The 19,949-nt window shown below is 39.7% G+C and overlaps 2 protein-coding genes across 2 annotated transcripts in view; one reads left to right on the plus strand and one right to left on the minus strand.

Annotated features, from left to right (window-relative positions):
• Positions 1-419: 419 nt before the first annotated feature.
• LOC128702494 (gastrula zinc finger protein XlCGF57.1) lies at positions 420-3,689 on the plus strand. The gene has a single exon (XM_070080986.1). The coding sequence runs from the start codon at positions 1,721-1,723 to the stop codon at positions 2,789-2,791; it is 1,071 nt and encodes a 356-aa protein (XP_069937087.1). The 5' UTR covers positions 420-1,720; the 3' UTR covers positions 2,792-3,689.
• Positions 3,690-11,824: 8,135 nt separating this feature from the next.
• Positions 11,825-19,949, minus strand: part of LOC128702548 (uncharacterized) — a 49,106-nt gene continuing 40,981 nt past the window's right edge. The window contains exon 9 of the mRNA XM_070080987.1: positions 11,825-14,383. Within this exon, the coding sequence (XP_069937088.1) occupies positions 14,229-14,383 (155 nt within the window). The 3' untranslated portion in view covers positions 11,825-14,228. The remainder of the gene's footprint in view (positions 14,384-19,949) is intronic.

Consider the following 19,949-nt stretch of genomic DNA (forward strand, 5'->3'; position numbering starts at 1 on the left):
CCTCGGCAGAATGTGACAGATAACAACACCCTTTCCCCAACCCAGGAGCTAGATTTTCAGATGGGAGGACCCCAAAGGCCAAAAGTAAAACTGCAGGTGAGGGAGAGGGATGGGAAAAAGAGATGGAATAGGAAAGCTATGGTGGGGAAGGGAGGAGGGAAGGTAGTTAGGTTCAGTTGGAGTAAAAAGACCAAAAGCTCCAATTCCTCAGACCAAATCTCTTCACCACAACAAGGAGCCCCCCTTAAAGGCAAAGTATTACAATAATACCACAACTATTACAATAATAATACCACAACTATTACAATAATAATATTACAGGTATTACTTAAGATATTTATAGTGAACATAAAAGTTGTTGATATTCTTGAAGTAAAAGTTGAATAAAAGATTATAACGGTTGTTTCTCTTTTGCAGGTCATCCTGGTAGCAGAAGTTGGTACTCGTAGTACCAATACTGCAGGTCATCCTGGTAGCAGAAGTTGGTACTCATAGTACCAATACTACTAGTCACCCTGGTAGCAGAGGCTGGTACTTCTAGTACCAATACTACTGGTCATCCTGATAACAGAGGCTGGTACTTGTAGTGACAATACTTCAGGCTATTGACCCCAGTGTCACTCATGTAGATTTTCATTGACCCCAGTGTCACTCGTGTAGATCTTCGTTATTGACCCCAGTGTCACTCATGTAGATTTTCATTATTGACCCCAGTGTCACTCGTGTAGATCTTCGTTATTGACCCCAGTGTCACTCATGTAGATTTTCATTATTGACCCCAGTGTCACTCGTGTAGATCTTCGTTATTGGCCCCAGTGTCACTCATTTAGATCTGTTTTGAGCACACCGCCCTCACATGTGCTGAGAGTAGTAAATTTTGGTCTAGACACGTGAGAGTTGGTCTTTGCGGCGAGTGTACACAGCATAAAAGAAATCCTACCCCATGCGGCGCATGATGAGGAAAACAAGCCTCTGACCTTCTGTTTGATTTAAAATAACTTTGAGGTGTTTTTTAGGATGTTTTTCTATGATTTTATATCTGTTTCTTGGTATCAGTTGATAAAATGGTTATCATACTACTGAAATGATTAATTTGGTCGCTTTCAGGACCAGAAGTATCTTGAAATATTCAAATGTTGACAATTTTCATGAAGGGAATAGCCCAACCTTTCCCTTATCTTTTTTTTATGGGTTTTTATTAAGTCTGGTTCAATTATTTAGGTACCATAAACCATGACAATTATTTTTGATTATTGTTTGTTTGAAAAACAATGTAAAGCTTTAATTTTGTGTGTATGATGGATTGAAAATAGAGGCCTGGGGACATAATTAATGAACAGAGGATACATTACTTTAGCTGCTGTAATACTGTGTATATTTTTTGTTTACAAATAGGAATTTTTTGAATTTTGTGTAAAAATGATCAAATTACTAACTTTTGTGCACTTTCGCCAGAGCGAAAAGGCTAAGAATTTGTTTAAAATGAGCAATGGAATTTGTTTAATTTAAGACTCAAAGTATGCTCAGACTGTCAACTTTGTGCCTTTGTAGTTCCATAAGTTTACATCGTATTTCATGTTTTGGCATTAATGACCTTAAGAAAAAGATTCTCTGCCATTCCTGAAGAAAAAATTATTTTTTCCATGGAAAAATCCTGACACAATAAGCAATTTTAATTTAGGGGAATCCTGATAATAAAAGTGTTAAGTTATTGATCACTATGTCTAAAATACTTGAAAAAGAAAGTGTTCCAGCAACACACATTACAGTTGACGCAGAAGACAAACTACATCAATATTCACATTCCTCACAAAATTCTCATTTTGAATCATTGATAACAGTTAATGAAGACAAAAAAACAGTTCGGTGTTTAAAGTGTTTGAAAGTATTTTCAAAAAAAGAATATTTAATAAGACACATGAAAATTCATACCAGAGAGAAACCATATCAGTGCTCAGTGTGTCTAAAACAATTTTCAATGAAACCGTATTTAAGAAAACACATGAGAACTCATTCTACAGAGAAACTACATCAATGTTCAGTGTGTTTAAAAGAGTTCTCCATGAAATCATATTTAGTAAGACACATGACAGTCCATACTGGAAAGAAGCCACATCAGTGTTTAGTGTGTCTGAAAGACTTTACCAGTAAATCTAGTTTAGTAAAACACATGATAATTCATACTGGAAAGAAACCACATCAGTGTTTAGTGTGTCTGAAAGAGTTTTCAGATAAAAATTATTTTGTACACCACATGAAAATTCACACTGGAGAGAAACCATATCGATGTTCCGAGTGTCTAAAAGGGTTTACCAGTAAAATTAGTATGGTAAAACACATGAGAATTCATACTGGAAAGAAACCACATCAATGTTCAGAATGTCTAAAAGAGTTTTCTATGAAATTTCATTTAGAAGAACACATGAGAAGTCATACTGGAGAGAAACCATATCAGTGTTCAGAGTGTCTTAAAGGGTTTACAACAAAATCTAGTTTAGTACCACACATGAGAATTCATACTGGAGAGAAACCATATCAATGTTCAGAGTGTCTGAAAAAGTTCTCACAAAAATCTATTTTAGTAACACACATGAAAAGTCATACTGGTGAGAAACCATATCAATGTTCCGAGTGTCTGAAAAAGTTCTCCATGAAATGTAGTTTAGTTAAACACACAAAAATTCATACTGGTGAGAAACCATATCAATGTTCAGAGTGTCTAAAAAAGTTCTCCATGAAATCTAGTTTAGGTATACACATGAGAATTCATACTGGTGAGAAACCATATTAAATTTCAGAATGTCTAAAGGTGTTTGCAGATCAGTTTAATTTAGTGAAACACCTGAGACTTCGTACTATTTAGAAATTATGCCAGTGTTCAATATTTAAAAGTTTTCTCACAAAAATCAAAGTCACTGAAACAAACACCAAGCCATTAATGATGGTAAATCTTGCTAGTAGTATGATCAGAAAATATATGTGATAGCAACAGTCATAAAAATTACTTGGAGATAAAACTGAGTCTTTCAAATGTCTGTTCATTTACAGAATTTTGAATCTGCAGTACATACAAGTACTCATTCAAGAAAGTTTTCTTGGTGTCACTAAGGTAGCAGTACAGGAGGTCCTCCACATTTGCTAGAGTTAGGGGATCAAGAACCTCGTGAATCTTGAAAATTCGTGAATGTTTGGTGAGCAAATATGATGTAGGGAAATATAATAATCCTTGGTGGGATATGGCTGGTTTGTTGAAAGAAATATAATAATACAATACTGTAACATTTGCAAACGTTTTGATGCACAAATATATTGTAGGGAAAATAATAATAGCATTTACTTAGCCTAACAATACTGCTTCCTTAACCTATTGAATCATGAACAATCATAAAACACATGAAAATATAAAATATTTTATGTACGTGTTATGGTTTAATAACAAATAATGAACAAACAAAACACTCACCACTTGTAAGGTTAAGCAGAAACTCTGATGACTTGTGATGATGAGGACGATGACGATGATGATGATGATGATAGTTAGTCATGCAATTACTGATGACAGTTGAATGGAGGTGATTATATGGAGTGTAACTGCATGGCATGATGAGTCTAGTGTGTGGATTCTAACTCCACTGCCGACATTGTTAGAGTCAGAGTTAGCAACGGAGTCAGATTCTGCCACAGGTTGAGGTTCAGGTGAGGCGGTAGGGGTAGTGGCAGGGGTAGTGGCAGGGGTAGTGGCAGGGGTAGTGGCAGGGGTAGTGGCAGGGGTATCGGCAGGGGTAGTGGCAGGGGTATCGGCAGGGGTATCGGCAGGGGTAGTGGCAGGGGTAGTGGCAGGGGTATCGGCAGGGGTATCGGCAGGGGTATCGGCAGGGGTATTGGCAGGGGTAGTGGCAGGGGTATTGGCAGGGGTATTGGCAGGGGTAGTGGCAGGGGTAGTGGCAGGGGTAGTGGCAGGGATAGTGGCAGGGGTAGTGGCAGGGGTAGTGGCAGGGGTATCGGCAAGGGTACTGGCAGGGGTAGTGGCAGGGGTAGTGGCAGGGGTATCGGCAGGGGTATCGGCAGGGGTAGTGGCAGGGGTAGTGGCAGGGGTAGTGGCAGGGGTAGTGGCAGGGGTAGTGGCAGGGGTAGTGGCAGGGGTAGTGGCAGGGGTAGTGGCAGGGGTAGTGGCAGGGGTAGTGGCAGGGGTAGTGGCAGGAGTAGTGGCAGGGGTACCAGTAGGGGTAGTGGCAGGGGTAGTGGCAGGGGTAGTGGCAGGGGTAGTGGCAGGGGTACCGGCAGGGGTAGTGGCAGGGGTAGTGGCAGGGGTAGTGGCAGGGGTAGTAGCAGGCTTCCTTGTGAAGAACATTGTGATGGGCAACTGAGACCTTTTCCTCTTCATATCTACAAAGTTTTGTAGGGAATTGTGCTCCTACCAATGTCGCTCATCACCTTCAAAGTCCTCAACATTAATGGGTCTGTGTCGTAAAAAAATTGTTTGAGATGTGCTGCCGTTCTCATTGCTTGTCCTAGTTTTTCAAGGGTCAGGGCATGAGGTTGATCGACCTCAGCAACACACTCCTCTTCTTCATCCTCATTCTCTGCCTGCACAATCTCCAACAATTCATCATTTAGGCCCAGTGCATGTTCTTCAACCAGTTCTCTCACCTCACCCTCCTGCATGTCCTTGAACCCTTTACCACAAACTAGCCTTGCCGAAACATGATCTGCTGAACCTGATTCTCCACTCATCTTCAGGGTGTGCAGGTAGAACCATCTCTTAAATATATCAAATCATCCTTTACTTGCTAGGAAGTCAGGATGGGTGATGGTAGGACGTCCTGGTTCTGCACGGTGCTAGCCTCATCACTTGAAAACATATCAAAGTCTTTCCCCTTGCACAAATCGCACTATCTATGGGATTTCCTTTTCTATATTAGTCTGAAATCCACACAAATAATGCTGATTCCATCTTAGACGTCACACTGTTTCATACTCGTGACACTTGCTTGACTGAGAGAGGAGCAGTAGATGCTGCCCTTATCTTTGCCTCATTTTTCTTGATAGAGCACACTGTGCTTTTGTTTACATTAAATAATTTTCCAATGGCAGAATTGCTCAAATAACCTGCCCTACAGTTGTCTAGCAATTTCACTTTCTCCTCCAGATTCATGACTTTCTTTGAGCGCTTAGGGGTTGGCTCATTAATAGCGGTTGCTGCTTGCTTGGGGGCCATACTTGTACCACCACCACAAACACACGTGTACGGTAGGACACAAACAGTAACTGGACAATGACCGAGTGGCAGACTGGCGGGCTGCCAGTTGAGGGGGTAAGAGGGAGGGTAGTAGGGACACGGCAGGAAGTGTTTTCCCATACTTTTTCCCACATCTGTTTGGTAAATATGGTTGGGCAGCTGGGCATTTGCCAATGTTTGAAGCTCGTGAAAGTGGAACTCACCAAAGTGGAGGGCAACTGTATTCTTAGAAGCTTTCATTAATTGTAATTTTTGTAGAATAACTGGATCTGCACTCTGAGGGAGGGGTGTTAATGTTGCAGTTTTATAACTGTAGTGCAAGTGTGCCTCTAGCAAGACAGTGATGGAGTGAATGATGGTGAAAGTTTTTCTTAACTGTAGTGCAAGTGGCAAGCCACCCTGCCTTGGTGGAAAATGGCTGATGTGTTAATAAAAAACAATAACAAAACTGATCAGTGTCTGGTGTCACTGGACAGTAGGTGTCTTGGTGCCTGTGAGGAACCTCTGGTGTCAATGGACAGTAGGTGTCTTGGTGCCTGTGAGGAACCTCTGGTGTCACTGGACATTAGGTGTCTTGGTGCCTGTGAGGAACCTCTGGTGTCACTGGACAGTAGGTGTCTTGGTGCCTGTGAGGAACCTCTGGTGTCACTGGACAGTAGGTGTCTTGGTGCCTGTGAGGAACCTCTGGTGTCACTTGACAGTAGGTGTCTTGGTGCCTGTGAGGGGCCCTTGATCCAAGACACTGGCATTATCTTCCCTTTTCTCAGACTGACTCTGGTTGACACTGTTTGTCTTGGCACTATATGACCCTTAACCCTCTGACTGTTTACGCCGTATAAATACGTCTTACGAGCCACTGTTTCTGACGTATATATACTCAATAATTCTAGCAGCTTCAAATCAAGCGGGAGAAAGCTGGTAGGCCCACATGTGAGAGAAAGGGTCTGTGTGTTCAGTGTGCACCACATAAAAAAAATCCTGCAGAACACAGTGCGTAATGAGAAAAAAAAAACTGATCGTTTTTTTGGATTAAAGCGCCGACTCTGAGGTGTATTTTCGTATAGTATTTATCGTTGTATTCGCGTTTTCATGGTCTTAGGTGATAAAATGGAAAACATATTACAAAAATAGAGATGATTTTCATTACTTTGACGATGAAAACGACCTTGAAACTGAGCTCAAAGTAGCGGAAATGTTCGAGTTTTACCAATGTTCAGGAGTAAACAAATCACACCACACGTCCAATACACGTCAACTGGGGAGTCTAATATTCTTTCACTAGTGCACTGATATTATTTATACCATTTTTACAATAATGCAGTTGTCTGCATAATAGTAAATTTTGTATTTTTTTGTATGAATAAAAAATAAAAATAGAAAGCAATAATAATATAAGAGGGGCCTAGAGATGTGACTAATGAACAGAGGATATGTTATTTTAGTGCCAAGAATGTCTACCTTGTTTATTCTGGACCCTATTTTGAAATTGGCATCTTTTTTAATTTGCGTGAAATTGGCCAAATTGCCAATTTCTGACTGCTATACTGGGTAGTTCAAATTGGTAAATGGACGGTTTCTTGTACTCAGCTGATAGATAAAATGGAGTTCTAAAGAAATAGCTATGAGTTTGGTCAACTAGAACAACGGAATTGGCTGAAAACAGGGCTCAAAGTCGGCGAAATCGCTGATACGCATATGTTGCCGAGACCACTAACTTCGTGGGAGCGTAATTCCCTGAGTTTTTGACCAAATTTCAAACTTTTGGTGTCATTACCATCGGGAAAAGATTCTCTATCATTTCATAAGAAAAAATAATTTTTTTTTTCAAAAATTTATCGACATAGAATGACAGTTTCAGGAAGGGGCCTGCGGCAGTCAAAGGGTTAAATTGCTCGTACAATGGGCAAAATATAAACTAATGTGAGGGAAGGGAATCCAGGAGTGGCACATGCTTAAAAAAAGTTGGAGTAAACTGAGAGCCTCAGCAAGGTAGCTACTGTTTGCAGGGAGCCTTGTAGGGGAGGAGGTACTACAACCCTCCTTCCTGCATTGTCTGCAAGATGGTGTGGGGGACAACAGATGGGATGTCTTACACTTTTTAATGAGAGGGAAAGGAATCAAGGAGGGGTAAGTACTAAAGAAATGTTGGAGCAAACTGGAGGGACGTGCACTAAAAAAATGGAGCAAATTGGGAGGCTTTGGCAGGGCAGTCACTGCACAAAGGGAGTCTTGCTGGGGGTTGGGTGGCACTCCATCTTTTTTCCTGGATGATGGATGCTGCAGATGCAACATCAGGATAGCTTGTTGATAAGTAGATGTTGCTTGCATTGGCTTATGAAAACATTACTTCTATCTTCCTTCCCCTCTGAACACAACACAATGACAAACACTGCTGCCACCAAGTATACAGGCCCATGAACAAACAGCTGTTAAGGAATGAACAGAATGGTGGATGAGGGGCTTGAACCACAGTCCTTAAATTGACAGTCCGACACTGTCTAAGCTAATCCAGGCCTCTAATAGGAAGGATTTGAGGTAATGCTGTACTCCTTTCCTCCATCCAGGAGCTGTAACAATAGATCTATTCTTACCTCCCTTAAGGCTATATCATATATCAACTCAAATTAAGTTGTAAAAACAACTGTCGATGAATAAAAAGAGGGATACAGGAGGCTCAAACCACGGTTGCTAAATTGACAGTCCATTTGTTCCTCGACAGTTTATTACAAGTCCATTTGTTCCTCGACAGTTTATTACAAGTCCATTTGTTCCTCGACAGTTTATTACAACTTATTTTTTGAGTTGATAGAGGATGTAGCCTTGAGGGAGGGGGTAAGAATATATTTTTTTTTTTTTTATTATCACACTGGCCGATTCCCACCAAGGCAGGGTGGCAGGGGGTAAGAATATGTCTACTGATAAAGCTCTTGGGTCAACAGAAGTTCAGCTGGGTTAAAGTATTACCTCCAATTCCTTCCTATCAGAGGCTCAGGTTGGATGGTAGTGCATCAGACTTTAAATTTATAGACCATATAGGCCTTTCTTTTTGTGGGGTAAAAATACATCTTGGTGAGGCTTAGGCTTTATTTGTGTAATGTTACAGAGTAGTGTAGTTCGGTGCTAGGCATGCCAAGCCTATTGCCCAGTGAGTGGTGTGGTAGTGAGGACTAGGAAGGGTCTGGCAGAGTAGGCGTATACTAGATGGCAGCAAGTGTATATACTCTCAGTATATATTCACTCACAGTGTATGTTACAATATGCAACTTCTATAATGTATAGACACCTCCAGAGAATACTATTGATTACCCTCTAGTATCCAGCCTATTTCTGATTTTGCAACAGCTTGTCAGTGTACTATATCCTAGTCCAGTTATCCTGTTAAAATTAAGTGGCTTCTCAATGGCGCTTTGTGATCACAACTGGATGTATATAAACCAATTAAATAAATGTTGAGATCTGTAAAAACAAACGTGTCTGGGTTGTAATTGAAATTAATATACTTGGAATAATTAAGGAGATAAGCTCCAACACTTATCTTGCAGTATATCTTATACTTGTCATACCTAAAAATCATACCTTAGTAACAGAACTCAATATGTGTATGCAAATGATGCAAACTCCTCCACCCAACCAAGCACAGTAGGAGTCCCACAAGGAAGCGTCCTTGGACCACTCCTCTTTCTCATCTACATCAGTGATCTACCTAATGCATCACAGCTACTCAAACCCATGTTACTTGCAGATGACACTACATATGTCTTTTCCCACCCAAACACAGTCATACTAGCAAAGACAGTCAATGCTGAATTACAGAAAATATCTGCCTGGATGATGACTAACAAACTTACCTTGAACACTGATAAAACCTATTTCATTCAGTTTGGAAACAAAGCTGCAAATGATCCAATTAACATTACGCTAAATGGATCATCAGTCACAAGACTCACAGAGGGAAAATTCCTAGGTATCCACCTTGACAGTAGCCTTAAGTTCCAGACACACATACAACAAATCACCAAGAAAATCTCCAAGACTGTTGGCATACTATCAAAGTTAAGGTACTACGTTCCACAATCAACTCTCCTGGCACTGTACCACTCACTTATATACCCTTATCTTACATATGTAATTTGTGCATGGGGATCAACAACATCCAGTCACCTAAAACCCCTAATAACCCAGCAAAAGGCAGCAGTAAGAATGTTAACAAATTCCCACTCCCGCCAGCATACTCCACCAATTTTCAAAAGTCTGAATTTGCTTACCATTAATTAAGAACATTCATACTTATTCATGTGCCTACTACATACACAGAACAATACACGCAAATATAAACCCTCCACTCAAACTTCTCACCAACCTAAACAGGACACATGACCACAACACAAGACACAGATCTCTTTTTGATATACCTCTTGTCCATATCACACTGTGTAAAAACTCTATGCACATAAAGGGCCCCAAAATATGGAATTCATTACCAGAAGATATTAAAGTAACCCAGTCTGAAAATCAATTTAAGAATCTTCTCAAAAGCCACTTAATCACCCTAGACTAAATACTCAGTACACACTTACTCACCTATGTACTCCCACATCATAACTTCAACAATCACATCGAACCTTTAATCCATTGTTGACAGGAATATATTTGAATCATTGTTTTCACAAAAGCATTTTAGAATATAAATATATCTTTGTATTATACAAATTTTGATTCATTTATAATTAATATTCTACTGTAAACTATGAAATAATTAATATCCTAATGTACAACTATGATATACTACTCCTTAGTATTAAGTAGACTGTAAGCCAATAATGTTAAGTTGGCCCATAATGCCAAGGCATAATAGAGGCTCTCTTTGTATTGTAACCCACTATTATATATAAACCATACCCCCGGCCGGGATTGAACCCGCGGTCATAGTCTCTCAAAACTCCAGCCCGTCGCGTTAGCCACTAGACAATCTTAATGTACTGTTTGCAAAGACATTAAATAAATAAATAAATAAATACTTATTCTGTGCTTTACAAATGGTGTTATAGACACTTCAGATAAACTGTACACTTCAGTACTCTTAATAAGTACTATCAGGTACATTGCTATGATATTCACTCACTATCGCTTGAGAAATACAGTGGACCCCCGCATAACGATTACCTCCGAATGCGACCAATTATGTAAGTGTATTTATGTAAGTGCATTTGTACGTGTATGTTTGGGGGTCTGAAATGGACTAATCTACTTCACAATATTCCTTATGGGAACAAATTCGGTAAGTACTGGCACCTGAACATACTTATGGAGTGAAAAAATATCGTTAACCGGGGGTCCACTGTATAAGCAAGTAACCCTGTATGTGTATAAGCGTGTGTGAGTGTATGTGCTCGGTATGACTCGGTAAGATTTGACTTAGAATGACACTGACCATAACAAGTCCCTAAATAATCTAACTTTTCCACCATCAAGGCAATCAAACAGTTTGCTTGAACAATATGATGAACCATTCGCCAAATTACAGTAATGTTCGAAACAGCAGAGAGTAGTACTGTGTCAGACAAGGAACAAGGAGACAAAGATCTTAACTGGGAGACCATCAGCATATTCTCCCGGAAGGCATAAAACTCCCTTATTACTGAAACTAAGTACAGCAATTCCAATTCCCCAACTACAACAGTGCGTAGATGCCGGAACATTGTAGGTCGAGAGTTTAACTTGGGACCAGAGATATAGTATCTCCACGATACACAATCTCTGGAAATGTCAAATATCACAGTCTAAATATTCTTTGAACAGAGTTGCAGAGACTTACGAGATGTATGTCCCGGCTCACCAATGGAGACATACTCTACCAAAACAGTCTAAATGACACAAAATGACAGAGCAGAAAGACAAGATCTGTTTCCTCCACGAACAGCAGCCAGAGTGAGGCAGGCCCAGCAGCTCCAACGTCATGTTACTAGTACAAGGTACCACCTGGTTCGAACTGCTTAATAAGCGGGCAGGTAGCTGCAAATGCTGGCAGCCAATCAAAACCCACCAATAGCAAGCACAATGAGAGGTGTAACTATTTCATCCTACATGCATAGGCCAATACAGGTTGACCATCACTAATCTGGCATAATTGGGACCTGTAGGGTGCCAGATTAATGATTTTTGCCAGATTACAGGGTAATTAGCCTAGAATACACTTTACCCAACAGCTAATTATCTCGTGCTATCTTTAAAATACCCCATAAATCAGTACAAGTTGTTTAACTCTTTCATTATCATGACTCCTGCTGGCAAACTTGCTTCCAGTGTTGAAGAATTTAAAAAAAAAAAAAAAATTTTACCTCATGAAATGAGAGAGAGACTTTTCCTGAGAGCAACCAAACCAAAAGTATGAAATTTGATGGAAAATTTACGGAATTATGCTCTTGTAAAGTTGGTGATATTTAAGCATCAGCGATTTTTGCCCACTTTATGCCCTATTTTTGCCCAATTCCATTGTTCCAGCCAACCAAACTCATAGCTATTTTGCTAGTATTCCTTCTATTCTGTTGACTGAATACAAGAAACTGCCCATTTACCTATTTCAACTACCAAATAAAGTGATCAGAAATCAGTAATTTGGCCAATTTCACACAAATTTCAAAAGAGCCCCGATTTCAAAATAGTGTCCAGAATAAACAATGCAGACATTCCTGGCATTAAAATAACATTTTCTCTGTTCACCAGTCACATCTCCAGGCCCCTCTTATATTGCTTTCTATTCTGAATTTTTATTCACACAAAAAACAGAAGATTTATTGTTATGGAGACTACTGCATTAATGTAATAATTGTATAAATAATGTCCACCCATTCGTGACCGCATATCAGACTGGCTAGTTGAACATGTACTGAACACTTGACTGATTTACTTACCCTTGAACATCAGTAAAAATTGAACATTTCCGCTACTTTCAGCTCGATGTCAAGTACTTTGCATCCTGAAACCAATCAAGATTATCTTTATTTCTGTAATATATCTTCCATTCTATCTAATGAGACCAAGAAACCGAGAATACAACCATCAAAACCATACAAAAATACACTGCAAAATTTGCTGTTTTACATCAAAAACAATATCAGTTTTTTCCCTCATGCACTGCATGTTACAGGATTTTTTTTTTTTACATAGTACACGCTTACCACACAGACCCATTCTCTGATATCTAGGTCCAAATTTACCGGTCACATCTCATCTGAGTGAGCCGAGCTCATGGCATCATACTACGGGCCTGACACTGGCTTCAGAGCTGTGATACAATGGGGCCAACATTGAAAGGGTTAATAAAGCTAACCAATTTGACTTCCACAAGAACGTTCATCATTGCCGCTTTCAAAGTGAAGAGCTGAAATTTACAGCTCAACATCTTCGCTCACACGTAGCCTAAACCACTTCATCAGACCCTGATCTAGTTCTGAACTTTTTCATTCCTTCATTGTTTTCCTTTTACACATCTGTTTCTTATTGTGGCTAGCTGGTCCAGTGGCTAACGCGATGGTCTGGAGTTTTGAGACTCTCTGACCGCGGGTTCAAATCCCGCCCCTGGTATGATCTGTTTCTTTGAATCACTGTTAGCAAAGAAACTGACTAATTTTCGTTTGTTTGCTTATATCATAAACTGTGGAAGAGCCAGTGTTGTATAATTCACACAAACTTCTCACAGACACACTGCTGTCAAATTTTTTCAGAAGACAATGTACGGTGTTTGTGCTTTACGCAATGAGAAGCATTTCCTTCATCCAGTGGAACCATGGCTGGGGTTAACGTGAGCAGGTTATAACAAATGGAGAAAAACAAATTGGAATGGCTTGCCTTTGTTTACAAGTGACATGTACAGTGTTTATGCAGCCAGTAGCAGCAGGTTGGTGAGGCGATCCAGGAAATTTGAAATTACACTAGCCAAATTGTGCCAGATTAGCAATGGAACTGGACTAGGGATTGCTGGATTAGTGATGGCTGACCTGTATAATAAGTCAAATAATAATATAAAGGATGAAATTTCATTTTAGCTACTAATGAAAACATCAACAATATAAAATTATATGAAAAGACAGCAATCCTACCATCATGTAAAACAATTACAGGTTTGTGTTCTACACTCACTTGGCAGGACGGTAGTACCTCCCTGGGCGGTTGCTGTCTACCAGCCTACTACCTATAAATTCTTTCTTCTTTCTTTCTTTCTTTCAACACACCAGCCGTATCCCACTGAGGCGGGGTGGCCCAAACGGACAAACGAAAGTTTCTCCATTTAAATTTAGTAATATATACAGGAGAAGCGGTTACTAGCCCCTTGCTCCTGGCATTTTAGTAGCCTCTTACGACACGCATGGCTTATGGAGGAAGAATTACCTATAAATTATACATATATTTTTTTTTTTTCAACAAACCGGCCGTATCCCACCAAGGCAGGGTGGCCCAAAAAGAAAAACAAAAGTTTTTCTTTTTAAATTTAGTAATTTGTACAGGAGAAGGGGTTACTAGCTCCTTGCTCCTGGCATTTTAGTTGCCTCTTACAACACACATGGCTTACAGAGGAAGAATTCTGTTCCACTTCCTCATGGAGATTATATTGAAAGATGTAAATGTATATACACCCAAAGGAGCCATGATTTGAACCCCTGTTAGGCAATACAAAAGCATCCTTCTTAGACCCCTAGCAAGATGCTAAACCCACAGGTTGCCCAGTCACCCCTGGGCGGGAATATGAAAGGCAAGGAACAAATTTTGATGGTGTCACGCTGGATGTGTAATCAAATCCTGGTCTCTCGATAACAACAATAACAGTGGATACACTTAGTTAAAGTGTTCTTCAATATAATATGACTGCAGAGAGAAGGATAACAAGAATAGTGAATATAAGGGGAAAGGGTGACCTAGTTATCTCATCATCTTAGGATAGACCTCATAGGATACACCCCATAGGATAGACCAAATACATATTATGTATTCTTTAACATAGCATTACGGAGAGGACAACAGCAACGGAGAACAGTGGGGGCATGTCTGAAACAGCTCCACTATAAACCAACTGGTTGAAGGGTTTATCTGAGGCAGAGATCATCTTGGGAGACCGCAGCATCCGTCCCGCTGGTGGCATCAAGATTGCTGTGTGAAAAATACAGTGCTGTTAGTAGCTGTTAGGTGGTTGTTAGAGGGTGTTAGGGGAAGTTAAAGGGTGTTAGTTGTTAGAGGATTTTAAATAGTGGTTAAAGGGTCTTCATGGCTATTAGGTGGTTCTTAGATGATGTCAGAGGTCTTAGGTGGAAAGTGGATGTTTGAGGTGTTAGTAGCTGTTAGTGGTAGTTAAAGGGAGCTAATGAGTGTTAGGTGGTTGTTAGGTAGTTACTAGAAAGTGTTAGAGGGTATTAGGTTTTAGTGTTACAGCTTCTTAGAAGGTATTAGTGGAATGGCATTTCCATCTAGAGGACATCAGCTCTAAGACTGCTTGAGCTCTGCCAGACCATAACTCTACTAGACCACAAATAGATTTGAGCTTCAATTATTCCTTAATCCATAGAAAGTATTATAACATGTTCGAACCTTGTTCTATGAGGCTAGAACTTAAAACCCTTTCAGTTAGTTTAGTTTAATATGTTTATTATGCACCCCATACCCATCCTGTGGGCGGTAGTCAAAAGATTACAGAGGTACATAATGGGTCCAGGGACTGTACCTCAACATTACAGAGGTACATAATGGGTCCAGGGACTGTACCTCAACATTACAGAGGTACATAATGGGTCCAGGGACTGTACCTCAACATTACAGAGGTACATAATGGGTCCAGGGACTGGGCCCCAAAGACCCTTCCAGTGTCCATCACGTAGATCTACGTCACTGAGCTAAGGAACCCTCACCTAGATTTTTAAGTCATGAACTCGGCTCACTCAGATAAGCTGTGAGATGTGAATTTTGGCCTAGATATGAGACTGGGTCTGTGAAGTGTGTATCGTGTAAAACAATCCTGCCTCGTACAGTGCATGATGGGAGACGGAAAACTGGGATTGCATGTCTGGTTTAAAATAGCAACTTTCGGGTGTTTTTGGGATATGTTTTATGGTTGGCGGTTTCTTGTTTATTTGATAGAATCAACGAAAACTACTGACAGAGGTAATTTTGAGTAATTTCCAGACCGGAAGTAGCTTGAAATTGGGTTGAAAATAGTAGAAATATTAGAGTTTTGCTGATTTTCCAGGAGGTGGGTAAGGCCCTCTTAACCCCCGAGCTCCTTTTATAGGATTTTAATAGGCCTAATTCATTTAGACACTGTAAACCATGAACAATCATTCCTGGTTATATTATATTTTCCAAGAAATAGACAAAATCTTCCATATTTGTGTGATTAAGAATTCAAAATGGAAGTTAAGTGTAACATAGGAGAGGTCTAAGGAAGTAATTAATGAACAGAGTAAATATTAGTGCCAGCAATGTCTACACTGTTTATTATTGACTATTTTAAACTGGATATTTTTTAAATTATGTGAAAAAATGACTAAATTGCCGAATTCTGGCCACTTTACATAGTTGTGATGAGTGAATTCTCAATTTCTTGTCCTCAATCGACAGACCTGAAGAAACGTTAGTGAACCAGCTAGGACTTTGGTCTGATTTAGCAATGAAATAAGCCTAAAATAGGCCCCAAACTTGGCAATATTGCCGATGTGCCAAATGGCTCCCAGACCTCCAACTCTGTGCCAGCCTAAGGCGAATTTTGACCCGTAAACGGTCCCAGCAGATCTACGTTCACATGTGTAGCGCTACAAAAGTAGATCTACGTTTTTTTTACACATTTTCAAATATAACAAAAAAAAAAGTAGATCAAAGTTTTTTTTACACATTTTCAAATGTAAAAAAACAAAAAGAAGATCTACTTTTTTTACATACTTTCAAATGTTGAAAAAACGTATATATACGTTTGGACCGTTTACGGGTTAAATTAAAAAAAATCTCTACCATCACAGAAGGAAAAACTATTAATTAAAATTGGTCAGTGGGAGCAATATTAATCTCGGAGTTCTGGGCAGGACAAAGAGAACTCTGAATATTCAAAATGGTTCCGTGAGAACCTAGAACTGACTAGAACCTTTCTTAGGATCTCAGAAGTTAAAAGAACCTTTGGATTTAGTCCTAGAGCTTGCTAGAACCATTCCTTAAACCTAGAACCTTTGGATTCAGTCCTAAAGTTTGCTAGAACCATTACTTAAGCCTAGAACCTTTGGATTCAGTCCTAAAGCTTGCTAGAACCATTACTTAAGCCTAGAACCTTTGGATTCAGTCCTAAAGCTTGCTAGAACCATAACATAAGAACATAAGAACGAAGGAACACTGCAGAAGGCCTACTGGCCCATGCGAGGCAGGTCCAAGTCTCCTACCGGCTTAAGCCAATGCACCCAACCTAGTCAGGTCAGGTCAGGTCACATTGACTTAAGGGAGGAACACGGCAACTGACCTGGTAGCACAAGCTATCAGGTCCAACTCACACCCACCCACATCCACTCATGTATTTATCCAACCTATTTTTAAAGCTACACAACGTTCTGGCCTCTATAACGGTACTTGGGAGTTTGTTCCACTCATCCACAACTCTATTACCAAACCAGTACTTTCCTATATCCTTCCTGAATCTGAATTTTTCCAACTTAAAACCATTGCTGCGAGTCCTGTCTAGGCTAGATATTTTCAGCACACTATTTACATCCCCTTTATTTATTCCTGTCTTCCATTTATACACCTCAATCATATCCCCCCTAATTCTATGTCTTTCTAGAGAGTGCAGATTCAGGGCCCTTAATCTATCCTCATAGGGAAGGTTTCTGATACATGGGATCAACTTTGTCATCCTCCTTTGTACATTTTCCAGAGAATTTATATCCATTCTGTAATACGGTGACCAAAACTGTGCAGCATAATCTAAATGAGGCCTAACCAAGGATGTATAGAGTTGAAGAACAACCTGAGGACTCCTATTATTTATGCTTCTTGATATGAAGCCAAGGATTCTATTAGCTTTATTGCGAACACTTATGCACTGTTGTCTTGGTTTCTGATTACTGCTAACCAGAACTCCTAAATCTTTTTCGCAATCCGTAATATTAAGATCTACATTATTTAGTTTATATGTGGCATGGTTATTGTCCTGTCCAACATTTAGAACTTTGCATTTGTCTATATTAAACTGCATCTGCCACTTCTCCGACCACTGCATCAGTCTATTCAAATCTTCCTGGAGTGCTCGAATGTCCTCGTCAGAATGAATTCGACGGCCTATTTTGGTGTCATCGGCAAACTTGCCGATGTCGCTCTTTATGCCCTCATCTATGTCGTTTATGTAGATTGTGAACAGCAGGGGGCCCAACACTGACCCCTGTGGAACACCGCTCGTGACGCTTCCCCACTCTGATTTCTCCCCATTTATGCAAACTCTCTGCTGCCTATTTGTCAACCATGCCTCTATCCAGGAAAAAATTTCTCCTCCTATTCCCTGTGCCTTTATTTTCCTCAATAGTCTCTGATGTGGGACCCTGTCAAAAGCCTTACTGAAGTCCATATACACAATATCATATTCATTACCATGATCTACCTCCTCAAATACCTTAGTGAAAAAAGTTAATAAATTCGTAAGGCAGGAACGCCCCTTTGTAAAACCATGCTGAGATTCGTTGATTAATTTATGCTTTTCAAGATGGCTACGAACTGCCTCGGCAATTATTGATTCCATAAATTTTCCCACTATGGAGGTTAGGCTTATTGGTCTATAGTTCGAAGCTAAGGACCTGTCACCTGCTTTGAAAATAGGTATCACATTTGCCATTTTCCACTTATCTGGCACCATGCCAGTTTGTAGTGATATGTTGAAAAGATTAGCCAAAGGTGTGCTAAGCTCCTCTTTACATTCCTTTAGAACCCTTGCATACAGTTAATCAGGGCCTGGGGATTTGTTAGGTTTTAATTTATCTATTTGCCTAAGGACCATGTCACTTGTGACCCTAATCGTGCACAGTTTATTATCGTCCTGTTCTACATAATTTATCATTACTGGAATATCGCTGGTATCCTCCTGTGTAAAAACTGAGAGGAAGTATGTGTTAGAACCTTTGGATTCAGTCCTAGAGCTTGCTAGAACCATTCCTTAAGCCTAGAACCTTTGGATTCAGTCCTAAAGCTTGCTAGAACCATTACTTAAGCCTAGAACCTTTGGATTCAGTCCTAGAGCTTGCTAGAACCATTACTTAAGCCTAGAACCTTTGGATTCAGTCCTAGAGCTTGCTAGAACCATTACTTAAGCCTAGAACCTTTGGATTCAGTCCTAGAGCTTGCTAGAACCATTACTTAAGCCTAGAACCTTTGGATTCAGTCCTAGAGCTTGCTAGAACCATAACTTAAGCCTAGAACCTTTGGATTCAGTCCTAGAGCTTGCTAGAACCATTCCTTAGGCCTAGAACCTTTGGATTCAGTCCTAGAGCTTGCTAGAACCATTCCTTAAGCCTAGAACCTTTGGATTCAGTCCTAGAGCTTATTAGAACACCTTTTTTAAGTCTGGAATCTTTTGATTCGGTTCTAGAACAGACTAGAACCTTTCCTTCAGTCCTAGAACATGCTAGAACCTTTCTTTCAAAATTAGAACTTACTAGAACCTTTCCTTCAGCCCAAGAACAGACTAGAACCATTCTTTCAGGACTGGAACAGACTAGAACCTTTTTAGTCCTAGAACATGCTAGAACTTTTCCTTCAGAACCAGAACTTACTAGAACCTTTTCTTCAGTCCTAGAAAAAACTAGAACCTTTCCTTCATTTCCAAAGTTCTATGAGAACTTAAGTGATTAGAACATTTCTTTAAGCCACGAATGTTACTAGACCCTTCCAACAGTCTTAGAACTTGCTAGAACCCCTTAAGCCTAGGAAGTTTCTAGAACCTTTTTATTCAATCACAGACCTTACTAGAACCTTTCCTCCAGAACCTAGAACATCTTCAGACCTAGAACTTGCCAGAACGGCTCATTCTGTCATAGAACTTACTAGAACCTTTTCTCAGACTTAAAACTTACTAGAACCTCTCGTTCTGTCCAGGAACCATTCCTTCAGAACCCAGGGCTTAATAGAACCTTATTTTTCTACCTAGAACTTACTTGAACTTTTTCATGAGACCTAGAACTTCCTAGTACCTTTCTTTCAGTCCTAGAACTTTCATATCAAACTTACAACTTGCTAGAACCTTTTCTACAAAACCTAGAACTTACTAGTATGCTACAGAACCCAGTTCTATAACCTTTCAGTCCTTGAACTTTTCTACAGAACCCTGAACTTGCTAGGGCCTTTCTTCTAGAACCTAGAAACTGCTAGATCATTTCCTATATTACATAGAAAGCACTAGAACCTTCCCTACAAACACTGAACTTACTAGAACCTTTTCTATAGAGATTAAAACTTTCCTTCAGACCTAGAACTATTTTTCAGAAACTAGAAATGACTATTTAGACCTAGAACTTACTAGAACCTTTTAGATCTTGAACCTTTATTTTAGAACTTACTAGAAGCTTTAATTTAGATATAGAACCTACTAGAAGCTTTAATATAGATACAGAACTTATTAGAAGCTTTAATTTAGATATAGAACCTACTAGAAGCTTTTAGATATAGAAATTACTAGAACCTTTTAGATCTAGAACTGCTA

The sequence above is a fragment of the Cherax quadricarinatus genome, unplaced genomic scaffold (genome assembly GCF_038502225.1).
Source record: "Cherax quadricarinatus isolate ZL_2023a unplaced genomic scaffold, ASM3850222v1 Contig1415, whole genome shotgun sequence".
Taxonomy (NCBI): Eukaryota; Metazoa; Arthropoda; class Malacostraca; order Decapoda; family Parastacidae; genus Cherax; species Cherax quadricarinatus.